The 22,181-nt window shown below is 42.7% G+C and overlaps 1 protein-coding gene across 2 annotated transcripts in view; it reads left to right on the top strand.

Annotated features, from left to right (window-relative positions):
* Positions 1–13,644: 13,644 nt before the first annotated feature.
* ptar1 (protein prenyltransferase alpha subunit repeat containing 1) overlaps positions 13,645–22,181 on the top strand; it is a 35,529-nt gene continuing 26,992 nt past the window's right edge. For both annotated transcript variants that reach the window (XM_088995132.1, XM_088995131.1), the window contains exons 1-2: positions 13,645–13,763; positions 16,981–17,150. In XM_088995132.1, the coding sequence (XP_088851258.1) occupies positions 13,678–13,763; positions 16,981–17,150 (256 nt within the window). In that variant the 5' untranslated portion in view covers positions 13,645–13,677. The remainder of the gene's footprint in view (positions 13,764–16,980; positions 17,151–22,181) is intronic.

The raw sequence follows: 22,181 nt of genomic DNA, 5'->3' as shown, positions 1-22,181 counted from the left end.
GAAAGCCCCTCCCACTCCCTCCTGCCCACCCTGACAGCACTGGGTAGCTCCTTCAGCCAGAGACTATTACACCCGCGCTGCAAGAAGGAGAGGTACCGCCGCTCGTTCCTACCGACTGCTGTCAGGCTTTGCAATTCTCAATGATCACATGTGGGAAAAAAAGACTTCTACTTCTTCCTTACCTTTCCTCTTCCTTCCATAACTTTGCTGCTGTGCAATGTAAATTTCTCCACTTTGAGACTAATAAAGGCTAGTCCAATCCTATCCAATTCATAAAACGGGAAACTTGTGTCGGCCCCACTATTTCTTATGAATGAGTCCAAAACGCCAAAACGTGGCATGCAAGTGACTGGCTTCAAATGTTTGTGCATGACATCAGCTGAGCAATGCTGTCATGTGTTGTGATTGAATGAAACCAAAAATTCTCAAGATACAAAAAGGAGAGGAGTAGCAGTACCTTACATTGCAGGAGTTTCAGAAAAATTACAAAGAGTCCTTTGGCAACACAAAATTCCTACTTATTTCAAACCGAGAAACACGTTAAGGCAAAAATTAGTGCATCCAAAAGATAGGCTACCGAATGAAAAACAAAGTAATGTAGTTTATTCGATACATTGTAAGAATGAAAACTGTAAAGAGCAGTACATTGGGGAGACTCAACAAATTCTCAAAAAAAGACTTTATCAACATCGCAGGGATAATACTAGTGGGCCTCAATCGGCTACATTTGCACCTAAAAGCTAGCAACCACTCATTTGATGACAATGAGGTTAAAATCTTAGCGAAAGAACATAGATGGTTTGAAAGGGGGGTAAAAGAAGCGATTCTCATAAAACAACTAAATCCTTCATTAAACCGGTCTGGTGGGGTGAGGTTCAATTTGGATCGTTCATAAAATAGCCTGCTTAAGCAAAACAGGTTAGGCAACATTCGTAATGCTGATGAGGTGATACCGGTGGGAGTGGGGCAAATAGGCCAGTCGTTAGTCAGGAATGTAGGAACAATCAGTGGGGCCACAGGGAGTGGTCCTCTGCTCCCCCCAACTTGAGAGTAGGGACCTATCACAGCTGTGTCCGGCGCCGCCATGTCCGGACATTAGGGATATATAAATAGGGCCGATACGACCAGTCAGACTTTAGTTCGCTGACGAAGTCTCTTGGATAGGAGGCGAAACGTCCGACACCATCAAAAAGTACAGATGACGGCTGAAGAAACCTTCTCATCGAAAGTCTCCAGTAAGCAGTGTATCAAGGTTAACAGATGGCTCCAAGAATGAACTTGGTTCACTCTGCGTATCAGAAGGGTATACATGCTAAGTAAATATGGCGAAAGACACACATCATGACATTATTGAAGATGCACATCATTACATTGTTGAAGGCGCAAATCACGACATTATTTAAGACGCACGTCATGACATTATTGTCATGACATATCATTGACAAAAGCAAAATACCTTGGCAGAGGCTTACCTAAACTGTAATACAGAATGTGAGGTGGTGTTCCACTCCACTGCAGCTTGTCCCCCAGTAGTTTGGGCTCGATGGTGTTGAACGCACTGGTGAAATCAAAGAACGTGATCCTCACCGTGCTCCCAGCATTCTCCAGGTGCATCAGTGCAGAGTGGAGGAGGTAGATGATGGTGTCCTCCACAACGATGCTGGGCTGGTAGGCAAACTGTAGTGGGTCTTGTGATGAGCTCGCCAGCGGTTGCAGGTGAGCGAGGACGAGTCTCTCCACCGTCTTCCTAAGGTAAGACGTCAGCGCCACCCATTCGTAGCTGTTGAGCTCCTTTGGGTGGGCAATCTTTGGCCCACCCAATCTGGGACCAGGCATGACATTTTCCACAGCTGTGGAACTCTGCCCAGCTTCAGGCTCAGGTTGAACATATGCTGGACAATGACAGACTGGTCGGAGCAGGTCATGGGGAGTCAGGAACTGATGTTGTCCGGTTCTGCTGCCTTCCTCACTTTCATCCTCCTCAGTTGGTTCCTCACCTACGCGGTTTGACAGATCGGCAGGAACCAGGAGGCAGAGTGGCGGCTGAGGGTGTGGCAACGGTTGGGAGGGCAGTTGTTTGTTGCGGGAAGCTGGTCGTGAGAGGAGGCACGGCGGGGAAGTCCACAGTGGGAGTGGGTGCAGGTGCAGCTCCAGGTGGAGTTGACGTTGGGCCGGGGCAACAGACGTCTTGTTAACCCGATTGAAAATGTGGTTTAGTTCATCTACCCAATCCTTGTCTTTCTTGTTCAATGTCACTGGGCTTTTGTGGCATGAGATGTCATGACATATCATTGACAAAAGCAAAATACCTTGGCAGAGGCTTACCTAAACAAATTATTATTGTTATTATTATTATTATTATTATTATTATTATTATTATCTCATCTCATCTCATTTTCCGTACCGCTTATTCCTCATTAGGGTCGCGGGGGTTGCTGGAGCCAATCTCAGCAGTCTTCGGGCACGAGGCGGGGGACACCCCGAATTGGTTGCCAGCCAATCGCAGGGCACACAAAGACATACAACAGTCACTCTCACACTCACACCTAGGGACAATTTGGAGTGGTCAATCTGCCTGCCATGCATGTTTTTGGAGTGTGGGAGGAAACCGAAGGACCCGGAGAAAACCCACGCAGGTCCGGGGAGAACATGCAAACTCCACACAGGGAGGCCGGACCGGGACGTGAACCGGCGACCTCTGCACTGTGAAGCCGGTGTGCTAACCACTCGACTACCGGGCCGCCAGATTATTATTATTATTATTAGTAGTAGTAGTAGTAGTAGTAGTCGTAGTAGTAGTAGTAGTAGGAGTATTATTATTATTATTATTATTATTATTATTATTATTATTATTATTATTATTATTGGAACTGTGTAGTGCCGCTTTGCAATTTTTTGATGATGATACTGCAGCGTGTTCTACCGGAAACAAATTCCTTGTGTGTTCTAAATAATTGGCAATAAAGATGATTCTGATCTAATTCTGATTCTCATATTAGCATATTTTACAATAAAGCTGACTTTGACTTTTTTGACTTTGATAATTTGAAATAATCAGTCATTCCCCCTTTCGGACTCGAAAGAGTCTGAGACCTAGAATGAATGAAATCTAATAAAATACACCAAGGTCAAGAGACATTTTGGTATTGAAGTGAAACCATGTCTCAGTGAGCGGAGCTGTTTCCTAAATCTGAGGGTACACCCCTTTCAATTTAAAAGTCGTGGCCGCAATAGCCGTAGAAATTAATTGGATAAGCAGAACTTGGATACAGGGAACGCAGCAACCAAAACAGAATGTCAAGAGAGCTGAAAAATAAAATGTAAGCGAAATTAAGACAGAACCCTAAATTTGTACATGACAAAGGTCTTCCTCCACAAATCTGACGACAAGGGCGGGGTCACGGCAGAATGATCCATCCAGTTCAGTGTGCGGAGCCCTCAGGGCGAGGTTGAACAGCACTGTTCAATAAACATTGCACACGCTCCATTGGCCTCCACCAAGAGCACATCGACCGCCAAGCAGTCCCAGAGCGACATCAGAGATGTGACTGTCACTCGTTTTGCTTCCAATAGCCTAATAAGCTCCTTCAGTATAATTTGCATGCTTTTGGACACTGTAGTGGAGATAGCGAATCCCATCAACACGTGTCATTCATTTCTATTTGATTCCAAATAAAAATGGATCCCCACCGTGCAGCAATCTGGTTAACCAATTTATACTAATCTGGTACGCCACGAGGAACTCCAAATGCACCAATGTAGGTGGAATCTCAAACTCTCAGGGAAGTTTTTTTGTTGTTATTGTCTTGTTTTGTGTCTTCTTTTGTCAATTTGTGTTGTTGTGGAATGGATACAGATTGTTTTTCAGCATTTTTGACCACGACATTCATCAAGGAGGAGACTGTGCTGAGCGGTTGTGCCTTTTCGGCAGCATGAATATGCCAGTACTGTTTTTGAATGGGAGGAATGTCGCTGCCATTCGACTGTCATCGCTGGACAGTTCTGGGGCCATTGTGGTTTTTTGAGCCTGTAATGGGCAGCATCTTCACAGCACCGCTTTGTTCAGCGGAAAGGTCGGTGCTGTTGGACATTCTGCGGCTGGATGGATGCATGGCTTGAGGAGCCCGCGATAAGAAGAAAAGGAGCGTCGATGTGTATGTGGAACTGTTGCGGCTTGGAATTGAAGCGGATTTATTTGGGACAGGAAATGTGAGAAAATCTCTTTTCGTCAATGGATGCTACAGCTGTTTGTTTGCTTTCAGCATTTAGCTGTCGTCGATGTGCACATTCCAGCATGATGTCGCTGATCCACTGGTGGAAAGATGCCTTGATCCTCTCCTCTTTCATCTAGAACTGCCTCATGTAACAAAGAGGGTACAGAAAGTGCTTAAGAATGAATGACACTCTGTGTCTTTCTTTGTGTTGTCATATTGTCTTTGTGTTGTCATATTATTTATTTAGTTTTTTTTTCTTTTGACTTCAAGACGGCGCCGCGCGAGTGGCTGCCTTTCCAGCAGCCCATGTATGTTGTTTTTCTACTTTCACTCCTTTCATCACTTTGCTGCTGTGAAATGTAAATTTCTCCACTGCGAGACTAATAAAGACAAATCCAATCCAAGTGCCATGTCGGTAACGAAGAAGCCCTTTCTCCGTCATCGATGATAGCGCATGTGTATCCTCTGCTGTGAACGGAAACATAGTCATAGTCATATCATTCTAATTCTTATTATACGATAACTCCACCTTTAAAAATAAAAATACAACTAAAATAAAATCCTTATATGCCAATAATTAAATAAATGTAGAATCAACTTTAAATTCTTCTTTCTACATTTAACGCTATCCATAAACTTGCCCTCACATACTATCTGGCCTTCTTCAACTTTCTATTCCCACTCGTTCCCTCAGATCTTTTTCCTCCCTCCATCTCTGTGTAACCCGCCTGCCCGTCATCACGGGGGACAGAGCTTTCAGCTGCTCCGCCCCAAAACACTGGAATTCACTTCCTTCCAACATTCGCAACATCGATTTTCTTGCCACCTTCAAATCCCATCTCAAAACCCACCTACTTAAAATTTCCTTTTCTGTGCAGCTCTATCTCTTGTTTCTATTTATAATTGTATTTTACTTATTGTATTCTATTTATAATTGTATTTTATTTATTATTGTATCTATGCTTCAACCCAGGAACACAATACGGAAGTAAAATGAATTGAACATCCATTGTTGAAAACTAACATCAAAGAAATGAATAAACAATAACAAAATTGAGTCCAGTGCAGCAACAGTATGGGCAAAAGTGTAAAGAATATGTGGTGCCGTGCTTATTTTCTACTGTGCCTCCGAGATCATAGGTGTCATACTCAGTGTCTGGGCCAGTTCTGGCACACCACATAATTTCACATGGCCTGAAAAAGCAAATCACACGCATCAACAAATCTGATCCAGTATAAAATTAGTATCGGATTGTCCAATTTCCACGTTGTGATATCATGAGAGGCTAGCTCTCAGCGGGACAGGACAAGGAGCGCAATGGACCACAGGTTTGGATACAAACAAAAGTTTTAACCAAGGGTTTCAGGGGGAATTCACAAGCAACAAAGGTTTGAATAGTTTCTCTTCCGATACTTAAATCCAAATAAAGTCTCTTCTGATACTTAAATCCAAATAAAGTCTCTTCTGAGGTAAAACTAAAGACGGAGTTCTTTTCCAAGAGTCTCTAGGCCTCACCCCTGTTGACGTCCTCCTCATGTAGCCTAGCCACCTTAGCAAGGTTCTAATCCAGCGTCCTGTCGTGTGGTCCCAACTGGCAATGAGTTCCACGCAACAATCAATTTCTTCACAGAGCACAGCAATCGAGCTTGTCTTTCCCCCAAGCTCCACACTCAGAGGCCTCTGCCTTAAGAGCCTTGCTTGCCAATCAAGCCCTGATCAGCTGCAGCTGTGTGGTTTTAATTGCTGCCTTCCACCAGCTGGGGCCAAGACTCTCTCTGGGTGGAGCCATCTTAGGGGGATGTATTTGCCCTCCAGGACACAGCCTCTCGTGACATCACAACGTATAATCAATAATGCCGCGATTTATGATCATTTTCCCTGTTAACACTCACTTGGAAAAAAATCTGACAAACCGTGTTAATTTCAGTGATTGGAATTTGGTGTTTCAACATTGTTTACGTGATATTATATTACATATTAAATTAGGTCTACCAAGGGAAGATGCAATTCGAAAAGCAGCCTGTGACAAAAATGAGATTGACACCTAGGTCTAGATTGAGTAAGTCTAAGTTTCACTTCAAAAAGTCACCCCCTTTCACATGCGCTAAAGGAGAACACTATTACAGAAAAATAAGATCAGGGCAGTTTTCCATATGCTAGTGTGAATGTATAACAGCAAATGAGGACACACAGCCTTCGATATTCTAGCACGGGGGTGGGCAACATTTTTGACTCGCGGGCCACAATGGGTTCTAAAATTTGACAGAGCCAGAAGCATTTGGAGGGAGTGTTTGGGCCGAATAGACTAAAGCATTAAATGTAGTGTGTGCAAACCTCATAGCACAGTAAGAACACTACAACCCAATTTATTAACTGTATCTCAAATGTGAAAAATAGCCCTTATCAGTTATTAAATTTGTCTCAAGGAATATGCAAAATTTGGCCTTTACATACTATTTCGCAGATACTGGGAGGAGGAAATGTAAATAGATTACAATAACATATGCACTGTGATTTATCAAGATTGCGTCTGTTTTTAATAAATTTCAATTGAAGGTACAAAGTTATAGAAATCAACATTTATGCGCATTGCTCTTAATTAAAAGACACACTTCCAAACTTACAATCTGCATTTTTTTCATAACACAGCAGAAGTGTTGTTGGTCTCCCTTTTTTTAACAGTGCATAAAAGTCTGAAATTAGTTTTGTTGTGGCAATTCTCAGGACAGATCTGAGGTGTTGGTCATTTAACTTGGATCTGTGATGGGCTTTGTTGATTTTCATGACGCTAAACGTCTGCTCACACACGTAGGTTGAGCCAAACAACACCAGCATCTTCAACGCCGTCCTCCGGAGGTTTGGAAACGCGGTCTAGTTAAGTGAAGCGTAAAAATCATTCAGTTTAGGAGACTTGAACTTCTCCTTTGAGACGGAGTCAGACTGAAGATAGATAAGTTCCAATTGCAGCTCCTGCCGTGCTAATTCGGGGTCTTGTGACAGGGGACAGGACACCAGTTATAGTGACTTGTCATTTCTTTCAAAATCACAGCACCGATGGCAAAATTCTCTCTGCAGATCCTCCTGTGATTTGCAGTATTTCTTTGCATTTCGGGCGGCCTCTTTCTGCGTGGATAGTGGGAAGAAATGTGCGAAACATTTGTTTGACATTTGCCTGGAGAAGAAAACCAGCTTGGATTTGAAGGCTCTCACATTTGTGTACATGTCGTGCAACAAATCGATCGTTCCCCTGTAGTTTCACGTTCAGCTCACTCATGTGTGAAACTATGTCCACAGCAAACGCAAAGTCACAAAGCCAGTTTGTATCGCTCATCTCGGGGAATTCTTTGGATTTCCCCATTAAATTAAAAAAATGAGCGAATCTCATCTTTGAGCTCCCAGACTCGTTCAAACACTTTCCCCAAACTTAACCAGAGGACGCAAGAGTGGTGAAGTAGTTTCTCCCAGGGACGTAATGAGCAGTAGCCGCCCGTTCTTGTGTTGACTGCCTGCTTAGTTGCTGGCATAGTTTGCATGCTTTTTCATTTTTTTTTTATCCTCTCCTCTTTCATCTGGAACTGCTTTATGTAACAAAGAGGGTACAGAAAGTGCTTAAGAATGAATGTCTCTGTGTCTTTGTGTTGTCATGTTATTTGTTATTTAGGTTTTTTTTTGTTCTTTTGACTTCAAGACGGCGCCGCGAGAGTGGCTGCCTTTCCAGCAGCTCCTGTGTTTTGCTTTTCTACTTTCATTTCTTTCATAACTTTGCTGCTGTGAAATGTAAATTTCTCCACTACGAGACTAATAAAGGCAAATCCAATCCAATCCAATCCAATCCAATCCAATGCTTCATGGCAAAGTGACGGCTGATATTGTACTCTTTGAAAACCACAACAGCTTCTTGGCATATTAGACATACAGCCGTTGATCAGACTTCAGTGAAGAAGTATTTTGTTGTCCACTCCTTATTAAACACTTGGCATTCGCTGTCCACTTTCCTTCTCTTTGGTCCGCATTTACACAGAAGGGCTTAATGGTGACGCGAAAGCAGGTGCAAAAAAGGGATGTGAAAAAAAGAGAAATACTCGCCACTCCAACAACGGTCAATGTGTTTTCAGTGCGGTATCTATTGGGGAAACGTGGGCATTGCAGCGAAAGGGGAAAAATGAGGTTTTTACTATAATTTGGACCCGCGGGCCGTAGTTTGCCCATGTCTGACCTAGGTACATAACTTGATTCTTTACAGATATATTGTATAGCATAGACTCATTACATGATTTCACAGCTAACAACTCAAATTTATTTATATTTAGCGAGAGACCTGACTCTTTGGAAAACTGTTTAACCAGAGCCATACTTTGTAGTGATGTGTCGTTCGCGAACGAGCCGGTACTAAGATCCGGATCTTTGAAGGGAACGACGGGAGCCGGCCCCTAACTGGCAGCCAGTTATGGGAGCCGACTTTTTTTTCCTCAATTTCCCACACCCATTCTTCTGTTAAAGCCGCACGGAATTGATCAACATCCATGGTAGAGGAGGCAGGGGGGGGGTTACAGACAGACACTGCAGTTAGGAGAAGGGGGATGGGTTAGACAAACGGTGGCACACTGAGCACTAGCACATGTAAAAGGTGAGAACGGGAGACGAGAGCATTACAAAGAAAAAAACAACACGGTGGAAAGTGAAAAGGTGAGAAAATGGATAGAAAATGCAGTGAAATGTGGTGTCATAGTTCAAAGGCAGAGTGTAGACTGCAAGGTTAAAATATCCCATCATCAGGCGCCACAAATAACCTGCACATAAGAACAATCCACACATCAGTACAATTTGAAAAGAAAAGACAAGCAAGGGAACCAGCTATTACTCAAGGTTCTAATGCAGGGGTGGGCCAACTTCTTGGCTCACGGGCCACATTGACTTAAAAAAGTTGCCACATGGGCCGGGTCAGCGCCAAATAAATACATATCAAAAAGGCTTGACAGTGGTATTACTCACATGACTTTAATGGGAACAGTGTTGTTGATCGCCTGTTTTTGCCAGTGCATCAAAGTCCAGTGTCAGTTTTGTTGTGGCAATTCTCGATGGTGTTCATCACTTAACTGGGATCGGTGGGGTGCTTTGTTGGTGTTCATTACACTAAAAGTCTGTTCACAGACATACGTACAGCCAAACAACACTGTCACGGTTTGCAGGGTGGTGATGGCAGGTGCGGATCCCAAAATAGCAGGCAGGAGGTAGCAGGAGGTTGTGTTTGATAAATTGTATTAAAATAAAGTCAGCAGGAACAAAATCTAAAACATCAAAATTTTCTGAACGGAAAAAAAAAAATACAAAGTATCAAAAGAAAACCAAGATTAAAAGTCCGCCAAGATTAAACAAACACATGCACTGCACACAATGCATACAATTGCATACAACAGCGTACCATGTGTTCAACCGCATACAATGACATTTAACAATTACCCGACACCGAATGGTCGTGCCGGGGGTCCTTTTGAGTGTCACTGATTGGAAACGACCAGCACCTGTGCAAGTGCAGGCGGGGCCGACAGCGCCCCCCGTTGGTCGCCAACCAGATCATGACAAACACCAGCATGCTCAGTGCCATCTTTTGGATGTTTGGAAATTTGGCTGCACTTAATGAAGCATAAAACTCATCCAGTTTAACAGAGTTGAACTTCTCCTTCAAGACAGTATCACACTGGGGATCAATCAGCGCCGGTACATCTCTTTCTTGCAGCGCGGGTGTAACAGTCTCTGGCTGAAGGAGCTACCCAGTGCTGTCAGGGTGGTCAGGAGGGCTTGGGAGGGGCTGTCCATCATAGCTTTTAGTTTAGCAAGCGTCCATCTGTTGCCCACCTCCTCCAGAGAGTCCAGCGAGCAGCCCAGGACAGAACTGGCACTCTCAGGATCTTGTGTGAAGGGACATGAAACCAGCTGAAGTGACTTGTCCATTTTTTCAAAGTCCAAGAACCGACGGCAGAAATCTCCATGCAGGTCATCCAGTGATTTGCTGTATTTTTTCACATGTCCAGGGGCCTCTTTCAGTGTCGCCAGTGTGGGGAAATGAGCAAATGACTTTTTACATTTGCTTTGAGAATAAGGTGAACTTGCTTTTGAAGGCTTTGACGTTTGTGTACATTTCATACACAAACCAGTCTCTCTCTTGACGCTCCACGTTCAGCTCGTTCACGTGTGTCAGAATGTCCACCGCAAAAGCTAAATCGCAAAGTCAATCTGTGTCACTCAGCTCCGGAAAATCGTCAGCTTTCACAAGTAGCTCCAAAAATGAGATCATCTCCCGTTTGAGCTCCCACACTGGTTGACAAACTTTCCCCAGACTTAACCAGCGGACATTGGAGTGGTAAAGCAAGTCATGGTGGTCAGCATCAATATCTTCCAGAAACTTGATAAACTGACGATGATGAAGTCCCCTCACTCAAATGAAGATAACCAGTTTTACAACTTGCTTCACTACGTCGTCGTGCTGCAGTACAGATTTACGCAGTGCTTCTTGGTGGATGATGCAGTGTAAGAAAATGACCTCCTGCTCATCGTTGTGCTCTTTCACCCGCTCCTGGATTCTGTTGAGCAATCTGACGTTTTGTCCAGTCAGATTTGGCGATCCATCTGTGGTAACGTTGGCGAGTTTACTCCAAGGTAGCTTGTGCCGTAACATGGCCGCCGCCACACTGTTGTACAAATCCTCTCCCCTGGTTTTTCCCTTCAAGGTTTCTGATAGAGTGCTTATGCGCATTAGTAAACATATTATGTCATTCATGTTTAGATTAGTAAACATATTATGTTATCCCATGTTAGTTTACTACATATTATGTTATTGCATGTTCAATTCAGACTATATGGAATAAAGTATCAGTCGAACAGTATGAAAGCAGGATGTAACGAGTATCAAGTTTCAATCTATGTCCGGCCAACACTGAGTTGTCCGTAGCTGATTGGACAACAGATCGCTGCTGTGGACGTTCAAAAACTAGTCAGAGCGGAAGCTCTCCCTCTTTGTTCTGTGTGCTGATCTTTGTTCGTGTGCTCCTGACTTCGCTCTTGCCTAGACGAGAGAAGTGCTTTTTCTGTCTCACTAGAATAAAGTAGTTTTTTGTTCACCATCTATCGTCGTCACTGATATTTTTATCACAGAACTTCATTGAACACCAATTGGCAACAGATAACGTGTTTTGTTTAAAATGTCATGTCAGCATTCTTTATATAAACTGTAGCATAGAAAAAATGAATTAAAAAAAAACATTATTATCATATTACCTGTTAGGGTAATTCGCTATACGAACATCTTTAAACATCTTTTTGCATCATTTTGTTCTGGTTTGGACTTCCTGATACATCATCCTGCCTGCCTTTACATGACGTCACATTCCATTACGTCACATCCTATTGCGTCGCACCCTGTCCGTCCCAGTCCGCGTTTCTTCCTCTTTCCTTTCTGTCCCTCCTTGGCCGACACCCCACGATGCCCCATACTGTCTACAAGATTAAACTAACTTATTCTGTTCAACACTTGGCTTCCTTCTGATTTAACCATCCTCTGTCAACACCCTGAAAAGCCATGAACCACAAACAAAAAATCAAAACATGGTAAAGTTAAATGGAAAATAACTTTAAAGTACAAATTACTAAATAAATATAACTGAACCATGTTCATGTATTGCAGGAAAAGGTCAAATGAATGTTGTCACAATTATGTTACAGTAAAGTCTCGTTATATCGATATTCAAGGGAGTCTGAAAAAATATCGATATAATCGGGATTATCGATATATCCGACCCTGTTTGCATGTAATTTTCTCCGTGCGTGCATAGAAAAAGTATCGATATAACCGGGACTATCGATATATCCGATATCGATATAACGAGACTTTACTTTTTATGATTTGAGCAATTCTGTGCCAATCTTTGGCGGGCCGGATGAAAAAGGCAAAAGGGCCGCATGTGGCCCACGGGCCGTAGTTTGCCCACCACTCGTCTAGTGTGTCTGCATCTGTTGCTGAAATGCCACAACTTCCAAGACATACAACCCCGAGCTCCTTGAGACACTTTATACAAAAAGGCTATAATCCCGGCGAAACAGAACTCAATTGATGAAGAAATGATTGCAAGTGATTTTCAGCCATTTTCCATCGTGGATGACAGATGATTCATGAAATATACTCATGCTCTCAACCCAATCTATGCTATTCCAAGCAGGAAAACATTGTCTCAAAGAATCATACCAGACCTATATGACAGAGAATGTGCTGCAGTCCAAGAACGGGTCAAAAAAACCACCGCTGTTTGTCTGACAACTGACTACTGGACATCCCAAACCACAACATCCTACATGTCAGTTACATGCCACTTCATTGACAATTTCAACATGGTGACCCATCTGCTGGATTCTGTCAGAAACTGCCATTCTTGACTCTTGATTTAAGAAGCTGTCCTTCACTGACAATAGAGCAGTTGACGAAGCTCTTCAGAGAATAACTGCAGCAGCAGCAGCAAGATCCAACCATTCAACTTCACTGCCAAGGGGCCAAGAAGAGGCATCAGAGCACCAACAAGAGGGGCCACAGGCATCTGCTGTTTGGAGGTTCTTTGAAGAGTGAGAAACTGGAAACATGACAGGACCAAATCATTCATCAGATGCATTTCTAGAAATGAGTTCCTATCTTGAGGAGCCCCTTTTACAGAGAAGTGGAGACCCTTTGAGCTGGTGGGAGGCCAAGGATTCAGTGTACCCACGACTTACACATGTGATGACACGTGTATTGTAGCAACATCTGTCCCATCAGAGAGAATCTTCTCTAAAACAGGGCAGATATTAACAGAGAGGAGAAACAGGATTACCCCTCAAAGCTGAGGCACTTGATTTTTGTCAATGTTAATCTTCGCTAAAAACTACCTAAAGCTTTTGGATGTTGGTTTTTGTTTTACAAATGTTAATTTATAATTTGCTATTGGGAATCAAACTGATTGGTTCTTTTACTGTACATAGTTACATTTCAGTAAATATACACATCAGAGATTGGACCTTTTTGTTCATCTTGTCTTGAGATGGGTCTTTATTTTTGTATTTCAACATATTTTTTTAATCACTTCATGTTGTACTCTATGTTGAGTATGGTCAGAAGAATATGAATAAAGCCATATAATTGTAATATACTGTATATTTTTGACAATTTGTTTAATTTGTTTTTCGCATAATTTTACATGATTTTTTGTTGTAAATTAATTTAGGCAAAAATAATAATAATTGAAGAGCCATTTGGCAGCCCAAAGAGCCGGATCTTTTAAGTGAGCCGATCCAAAAGGACCGGCTCCCTGAAAAGTGCCGGAATTCCCATGACTAATACTTCGGGCCCTTAGAATTCATCGAGGGACGTAAAACCGTCGACGTTCATTTGACCCGGAACCAGTAATCTGTACGTCACCGAACGTCATATGGTGACCGAAAATGGCGGAGTTACAGTCAGAGATCGATGTCTTAGTCAAAAGAGTAGTTAAAGACATTACTAATGCACTTAAGAGGAATCCTAACATGTAAGTGTGTCTGTCTGTGATATTTGCTGGCCGAAATTGCGTCTGTCATGCCCCTAATTACTCCTTGTTGTAGCGGCAGCGGCTTATCTGTGTGCCTTGACTGTATTCTGGAATGTGAGCGCAACACACAAAGTTTATTGTTTCTCTTTGGCTGTTTATTTGGTCATCTGTACGTGTGCTATTCATTTTAACCTTGTAAAAGCAAGCATATGGCTGAGGCGTTGTTGATTTTTTTTGCGAGCACTCATTGATCGAAAATCACTGTTGTATGCCAATCTTCATCTTCTTTTCCTTTCGGCTTTTCCCTTCAAGGGGTCGCCACAGCAAATCAGTGTCCTCCATCTTGAGAGGTTTGATCTGCATGTTTGTTTTGGCCAAGCTTTTACGTCGGATGCCCTTCCTGACACAACCCTCTGTATTTATCCGGGCTTGTGACCGGCACAAGAAGACATATGTCCCTTTGTGGCTAGAGAACAAGCAACTCGCTCAGTAAAAGGATCCCAAACACAAAATGGTAATCATCACAGCAACATTCAAAAAAGCTAAAACTATACTCACCATTTGATGACAATGCTCTGATCTTACTGTGAAATGGGCATCTCTTTCCTTACATTACAACACAAACAGAACTTCAGTCCTGAGAGAGGTACACCGAAAATGCAATTTGAAATAGGTGGATTTTGAGATGGGATTTGAAGATGGGAAGAGAATCAAGCTTACAAATGTTGGGAGGAAGTGAGTTCCAGAGTTTGGGGGCGGAGCGGCTGAAAGCTCTGTCCCCCATCGTGTTGAGACGGGCAGGGAGCACACAGAGGTGGAGGGAGGAAGAGGATCTGATGGAATGAGAGGGAATCAGAATTTGAAGGTCAGATAGGTTTGGGGGGGGGGAAGGTTATGCATAGCTTTAAATGTATAAAGAAGAATTTTAAAGTTGATTCTATATATGACCGGGAGCCAGTGGAGCTCTTGGTGGACAGGGGTAATGTGGTGAGAAGAGGAGGTTCTGGTGATGATCCAGGCTGAAATATTCTGGACTAATTGAAGTATTCAAAGAGCAACTTTTGCACAAGTCAGCCAGTGGGTCCTGATAGCGCGGAGAAGTGTGAAAAAAATCAAGCATCACCAACAGGTTTCCGAGAGCCGTCTGCTGCGTGACGGAGAGGACAGCACAAGCTCGGGAGTGACTTTAACTCAGGATGAAAGTGACACTTACAGAAACAACCAAAGAGAGAATGAGAGTGTGTGTGGCGAGGAATATCTGACGCTATTCTAATGTGACATAAGATGAGATCTTAACAACTTGCTATGTTTTTGTAACCAGCCCTCCTAGTGAGTGCGAATGTATTTCTTCCGTGTCTCAGTAACTTGGTATGTTTTTGTACCCAGACCTTGTAGCCAGTGCTAACGTGTTGCTGCTGTTAGTACCTGTCTCTCGTACCTGTTTTTTTTAACCAGCCCTGTTAGGACTGTTGTAACCGTAATGCTTGGTGAACCAATTAAGTGCATAAGCCGATGTCCCACTATACATATATACATACAGTATATACCCGGATAAATACAGAGGGTTGTGTCAGGAAGGGCATCCGATGTAAAAGCTTGGCCAAAACAAACATGCAGATCAAACCTCTCAAGATGGAGGACACTGATACACTGATACACTCATTTGCTGTGGCGACCCCTTGCCGAAATGAAAAGAAGAAGAGATATACATATACAGCATATACTGTACTGCACACACACACACACACACACACACACACACACACACACACACACACACACACACACACACACACACACACACACACACACACACACACACACACACACACACACACACACACACACACACACTTGCACATGTGAATGCGTACGTGCCGTGAGCAAGATCAGAGTGGACTTTTAGGCCATGCATAGGAGAACGAAATGACAGTACATATTTGACTTTTTCCACTTTGAATATCGATATAACGAGACTTTACTGTATATATATATATATATATATATATATATATTAGACACATTTACAGTATACATCTCAGTCTGCTGACATTTTTACTATGCTTAGAATATCTTGTTTTTTATCCTTTCACCCCATCCCCTTTCAAATTGTTGGTGTGGACTGCAAATTTCCCCATTGTGGGATGGTTAAAGATTTTCTGATATATATATATATATATATATATATATATATATATATATATATATATATATATATATATATATATATATATATATATATATATACAGTAAAGTCTCGTTATATCGATATTCAAGGGAGTCCGAAAAAATATCGATATAACCGGGACTATCGATATATCCAACCCTGTTTGCATGTAATTTTCTCCGTGCGTGCATAGAAATAGTATCGATATAACCGGGACTATCGATATATCCGATATCGATATAACGAGACTTTACTGTATATATATATATATATATCCATATACATAACAATATATAACAATGCTGGCATATTGGTGTTGCCGAAAAGGTGCAACTGCTCAGCAGTCTCCTCCTTAATGAATGTCATGGCCAAAAATGTTGAAAAACAATCCACATCAGTTCCACACGATGCAGAACAACTCAAAGTGACAAAAGAAAACACAAAATCAACAAAAAAGCAAGGGTCATGAATGCACTTTCTGACGGCTGCCTACTTGGGCCCCGAGTTGGACTATGTTCCATTAGTAATACAAAGTGCTCTTTTTTGTAGTTTCAAAACAGGGATAAACAATGAACAATCTTATTCAGCGCATCCATGGTTATTCAACATGCTCCCTATGGTTTAGATATTTTTCATTTTGACTTTGACTGCTTCCAACTTTGTTTTGCATTCACTACGTCTCCAAGAAATTACATTTCATACTCTCTTTAGGTTTTGTTAGGGTTCATTAAACGTTCATTAAACAGGTGTCATTTGTCAGATGTTCACCTGCATTGTTTGTGTTACAGGGGAATTTTGAAGTGGTTCATAGTGTCCTTATAACAAGGGAAAAAACGAATCACAAAACTGTAGGCCAACATCTGGTGAACGATCGTTTGCAGCTAGAGCAAGCATTTACGAGCATGAAGTAACTGGTGTGAACACGCATTTTGTTCTCTATTCCAAGAGTAATAAATGTTTGTCGCTTATAGCGGCTTGAAAGTGTACTAAGCATTCACGGTCAACAGTCCATACCTGTGTTATCCCTAAATTCATTATCTCCTTCCACAGTGATGAGATTGGATTGATTCCATTTGGAGAGGGACGTTCCAACCGAAGCCCCGTCATTGTGGTGGAGAACAAGCTGGGATTAGAGACCTGGTGTGTCAAGTTTCTGCTGCCATATGTACATCATCAGGTGTTACTCTACCGATTACGGAAACATTGGCTGGATAAGGAAGGTAATTGACCCAGTTGACTTCCAGACTTGACAACAATTTGTTTTAAACTGAGTGTTCAAAAATGAGTCGTGAAGTGTCTATTTAATGCTAACTACGATAAATGTTTAATAATAATAATAATACATTTCATTTATACGTGCCTTCTAAACCTCTCAAGGACACTTTACAGTCGTAGGATCTTTTCTGCGGGTGAGCAGCGGCAGCCACACGGAGGGGAGGTGAGAGAGAGAGGGAGGTAGGTAGGGAGCGAGAGAGGGAGGGAGCGAGGGAGCTGCAAATAAAATACATTAAAGCCGCACATGATTGGTCAAAAATGCAGCACTGGGGGGGAGTTACAGAAACACAGAGCTGCAAATATTAATAGATCGGTAGACGACAGAGAGAGTGAAAAAATTGATAAAAAACACTGAAATTAGGACTCGTTTGACATTATTAGGACTCGGACTTCATTGATAGTTCAAAGGCAGAGTGTAGACTGCAAGGTTAAAATATCCCATCAATCAGGCTCCACTAATAACCTGCACATGCCACCTGGACACTTGATAGTCTGACGATAAAGCTGCCAAAGCTTACAAGGAATCATTCCTCAAGTTGCCCACTTCATTTCATCAAGCCATCAACGACCATCACCAAGATAAATAAAATAACTTTATTATATTGTAAAGTTTATTTCTTTAATTACAATACCAATAAAATCTAGTGGTCATAAGTACGAGTGGCTGTAACTCGCGCCGGTTGTAAATCGGATGTTACACACACACACACACATACACACACACACACACACACACACTCGGTCATTCTCTACTACCTTGGGAGGTGTTTCCCATTTTGACCTTGGGGTTTCCAGTCCATACTCCGCACAGATATTTTGGTAGACTATGCCAGCCACCTGGTTATGGCGCTCCATGTAGGCTTTCCCTGCCAGCATCTTACACCCTGCAGTTATGTGTTGGATTGTCGCAGGTGCCTCTTTGCACAACCTACACCTTGGGTCTTGCCTGCTGTGGTATTTCCGTGCCTCTATGGCTCTGGTGTTCAGGGCCTGCTCTTGAGCAGCCAGGATGAGTGCCTCTGTGCTGTCCTTTAGGCCAGCCCTCTCTAGCCACTGATAGGACTTCTTGAGATCAGCCACTTCAGTTAGGGTTCGGTGGTACATCCCGTGTAGGGGCTTTTCCTCCCATGATTGTCCCTCTTCCAGCACCTCATCCTCTGTTCCCCATTGTCTGAGACATTCTCTGAGTACATCATCCGTTGGAGCCTTATCTTTGATGTATTCATTGAGCTTTGATGTTTCATCCTGGACAGTGGCTCTCACACTCACTAGTCCGCGGCCTCCTTCCTTACGTCTTGTGTACAGTCTCAGGTTGCTGGACTTGAGATTTAACGCTCCATGCATGGTGAGGAGTTTTCGGGTCTTAACATCCGTGGTCTGGATGTTTCATCCTGGACAGTGGCTCTCACACTCACTAGTCCGCGGCCTCCTTCCTTACGGCTTTGTACAGTCTCAGGGTGCTGGACTTGGGATGGAACCCTCCATGCATGGTGAGGAGTTTTCGGGTCTTAACATCCGTGGTCTGGATCTCTTCCTTTGGCCACCTTATTATTCCTGCAGGGTATCTGATCACTGGCAGGGCGTAGCTGTTTATTGCCCCGGTCTTGTTCTTGCCATTGAGCTGGCTTCTCAGGACTTGCCTCACCCGCTGGAGGTGTTTGGTCGCTTTCCTTGTTGCGAGTTCGAGGTTGTCATTGGCCTGTGGTATACCGAGGTACTTGTAGCTGTTTTCAATGTCTGCTATTGTTCCTTCAGGGGGTGAGACCCCTTCATTGTGCACTGCACTATATATATATATATATACAGTAAAATATTTTTTATCGATATCGGATATATCGATAGTCCCGGTTATATCGATACTATTTCTATGCACGCACGGAGAAAATTACATGCAAACAGGGTCGGATATATCGATAGTCCCGGTTATATCGATATTTTTTCGGACTCCCTTGAATATCGATATAACGAGACTTTACTGTGTATACACTGATCGATATGTGTATATACAGTAAAGTCTCGTTATATCGATATTCAAGGGAGTCCGAAAAAATATCGATATAACCGGGACTATCGATATATCCGACCCTGTTTGCATGTAATTTTCTCCGTGCGTGCATAGAAATAGTATCGATATAACCGGGACTATCGATATATCCGATATCGATATAACGAGACTTTACTGTATGTATATATTCACAACGGCGAACCAACCAGATGTCATGATCATATATAAAAGGCAGAGAAAAGCTGTTGTAGTGGATGTAGCAGCCCCAATTGATGGAAACATCAAAAAGAAGGAACACGAGAAACTAGAGAAATACCAGGGGCTCAGAGAGGAGCTGGAGTGGGCCTGGAAGGTGAAGGTGACAGTCGTGCCTGTGGTGGTCGGAACACTCGGGGCAAACAAGACGAGTGGTTGCAACATATCCCAGGAACAACATCGGATATTTCGGTCCAGAAAAGCGCAGTTCTAGGAACCGCATGAATGCTGCGCAGAAACGTCGAGCTTCCTGGCCTGTAGTAGAGGACCCAAGCTAAAATGGGGGACGGACGGACACCAGCACCAGAGCGGCCCAGATATACCATATCAGAAATGACCCAAGGTGTAGCGTGTGCATAGAGGCACCTGAGACATTCCAACACATAACTGCAGGGTGTAAGGTGCTGGCAGGGAAAGCTTCATAGCCAGGTATCTGGCTTAATCGCGAAACTTCTGTGCGGAGTATGGACTGGTAACCCCAAGGTCAAAATTGGAAACACCTCCATAGGTGGAGAATGACCAAGCAAACATTCTGTGGGCCTTCCAGATACAGACAGACAAGACGGTAATGGCGAACCAACCAGATATTGTGATCATAGATAAACCGCAGAGGAAAGCCTTTGTACTGGATGTAGCTATCCAAGTGATGTGAACATCAGAAAGAAGGAATATAAGAAACTAGAGAAAAACCAAGGGCTCAGAGAGGAGATAGAGAGACCCTCGAAGTTAATGGTGACAGTCGTGCACTGACCCCAAACTCGATAAGTGGGTACAACAGATCCCATTGGATATTAGATTAGATTCATTTTCATTCATCTCACAGTTGAGAAATTCACAATTCTTCTCAGTAAAGTTATGTAAACAAGGATACTGCACAGAACCCAAAAGCTTTCTGGACATTCCATAATGTTAGTCTACCGTTGTGCGGTGGTACCACCCAATGACAGCTGAGGGGCAATATGCAAACCTGAGCTCAAAAATACATAACAGTTGTACAGTCGGTGAAGAAAGTCAGTGTACCATTTCAAAGTCACGCTATTGTGGTCCAAGTGTGAAATTCTGGAGAATTCCGAAAGTATGGTCCTGTGAAATATAAGATCTGTGACAATGGTTAGAGTGATTACAGAGCTAGAGTACTAGTTTACCTTGAATATGCTATTCATAATTTTATATTACTCTTTTTTTCATTCCTAAAAAGGGTTATTAAAGGAGCTGCTGTGTGACAAACATTTTCCCACTCTGATTGATGGAAAAAATGTTATTTGAAATTGAAAATCCAAATTGTTGTTTCAATAATTATTTCTATTAACACAAAGAAAAGTGATCAGTGACATATTGTTAATGAGAGCATTGAAATTGGAAACAGGACAAAAAGAAATCAAAGGAAATGCATTCATTTCTTCATTTACCATTCTGCTTAATCCTCACTATTTGTGTTTGTATTTTATTTATTATAGTACCTATGCTTCTCTGTGACTGTAAAGTGTCCAAGGGAGCTTTGAAAGGCACTTAAAATGTCATGCATTATTTTTATTATTTAGGCAGTAGGCGGAGGACACTGTACCGTTTGCCCGCTAATGAATGGCAAGGCACAAAAAGACAAATAACTATCCGTTTTCACATTCACACCATGTGACAATTTTAAGTGTTAAATTAGCCTGCCAAACATGTTTTTGGTAAGTGGGAGAAAACAGGAGAAAACCCACACAGGCCTGGGGAGAACACGCAAACTCTAGTCTACACAGATAGGCTGGAGCGATGATTGAACCCACCGGGCTGCTCGAAAACCCAAAGGAAATTTTGAACCGATAATCTTGTTTTGACCCATTCACTGCCAGAAATGTGCTTAAATGTGTCATTGTCAGTTGAATTCCAGGACCCATAGAATATTGAGTTTTAGGACTACATAAACATTCAAACTTCAGCGGTCTCCACAGCGAATCAGTGTCAGAATCAGTTTTGTGCATCCTCTTCTCTCACACCAGCCACCTTCAAGTCCTCTTTGACAACATCCATAAACCTCCTCTGAGGACTTCTTTCGGTCTCCTGCCTGGCCGTTCAAGGCTCAGTATCATTCCGATATAATCACTCTCGCTCCTCTGGACATGTCCCAAACCATCTCAGTCTAGCATTTCTGACTTTCTCTCCAGAGCCTCTAATAGGTGTCCCTCTGATATGCTCATTCCTGATACTATCTAACCTGGTCACTCCCAAAGAAAACCTGGACATCTTCATCGCTGCTACCTCTAGCTCTACTTCCTGTATTTTCTTCAGTGGCACAGTCTTACTGTCATTCCTAACATCATGGCTGTTCTTACCACAGTTTTAAACAGCTTTGCTTTCATCCTAGCTGAAACCTTTCGATCTCACATCACACCTGACATTTTTCTCCAGCCGTTCCACCTTGCCTGGACACGCTTGTTCACTTCTTTTTCACACTCTCCATTGTTCTGGACATTTGGCCCCAAATACTTAAAATTTTCCTCCTTCTTCATCTCTTCTCCCTGTAGCATCACTCTTGTACTTGGGTCCCTCTCATTAACACACATAAACTCTGTCGATGAAAAGGTTTCTTCAGCCGTCATCTGTACTTCTTTGAAGGTGTCTGACGTTTTGCTTCTCATCCAATAGGCTTGGTCAGCGAACTAAAATTTGCTGGTAAATTTGTCATATATATATCCCTACTGTACAGTGGTGGCGGTGCCAGACCTCTGTT

The sequence above is a fragment of the Hippocampus bargibanti genome, linkage group LG04, assembly GCF_051943395.1.
Source record: "Hippocampus bargibanti isolate YZ-2025 linkage group LG04, ASM5194339v1, whole genome shotgun sequence".
NCBI lineage: Eukaryota > Metazoa > Chordata > Actinopteri > Syngnathiformes > Syngnathidae > Hippocampus > Hippocampus bargibanti.
The sequence above is the reverse complement of the archived record's forward strand: the minus strand, read 5'-3'. Positions and strand labels throughout refer to the sequence as shown.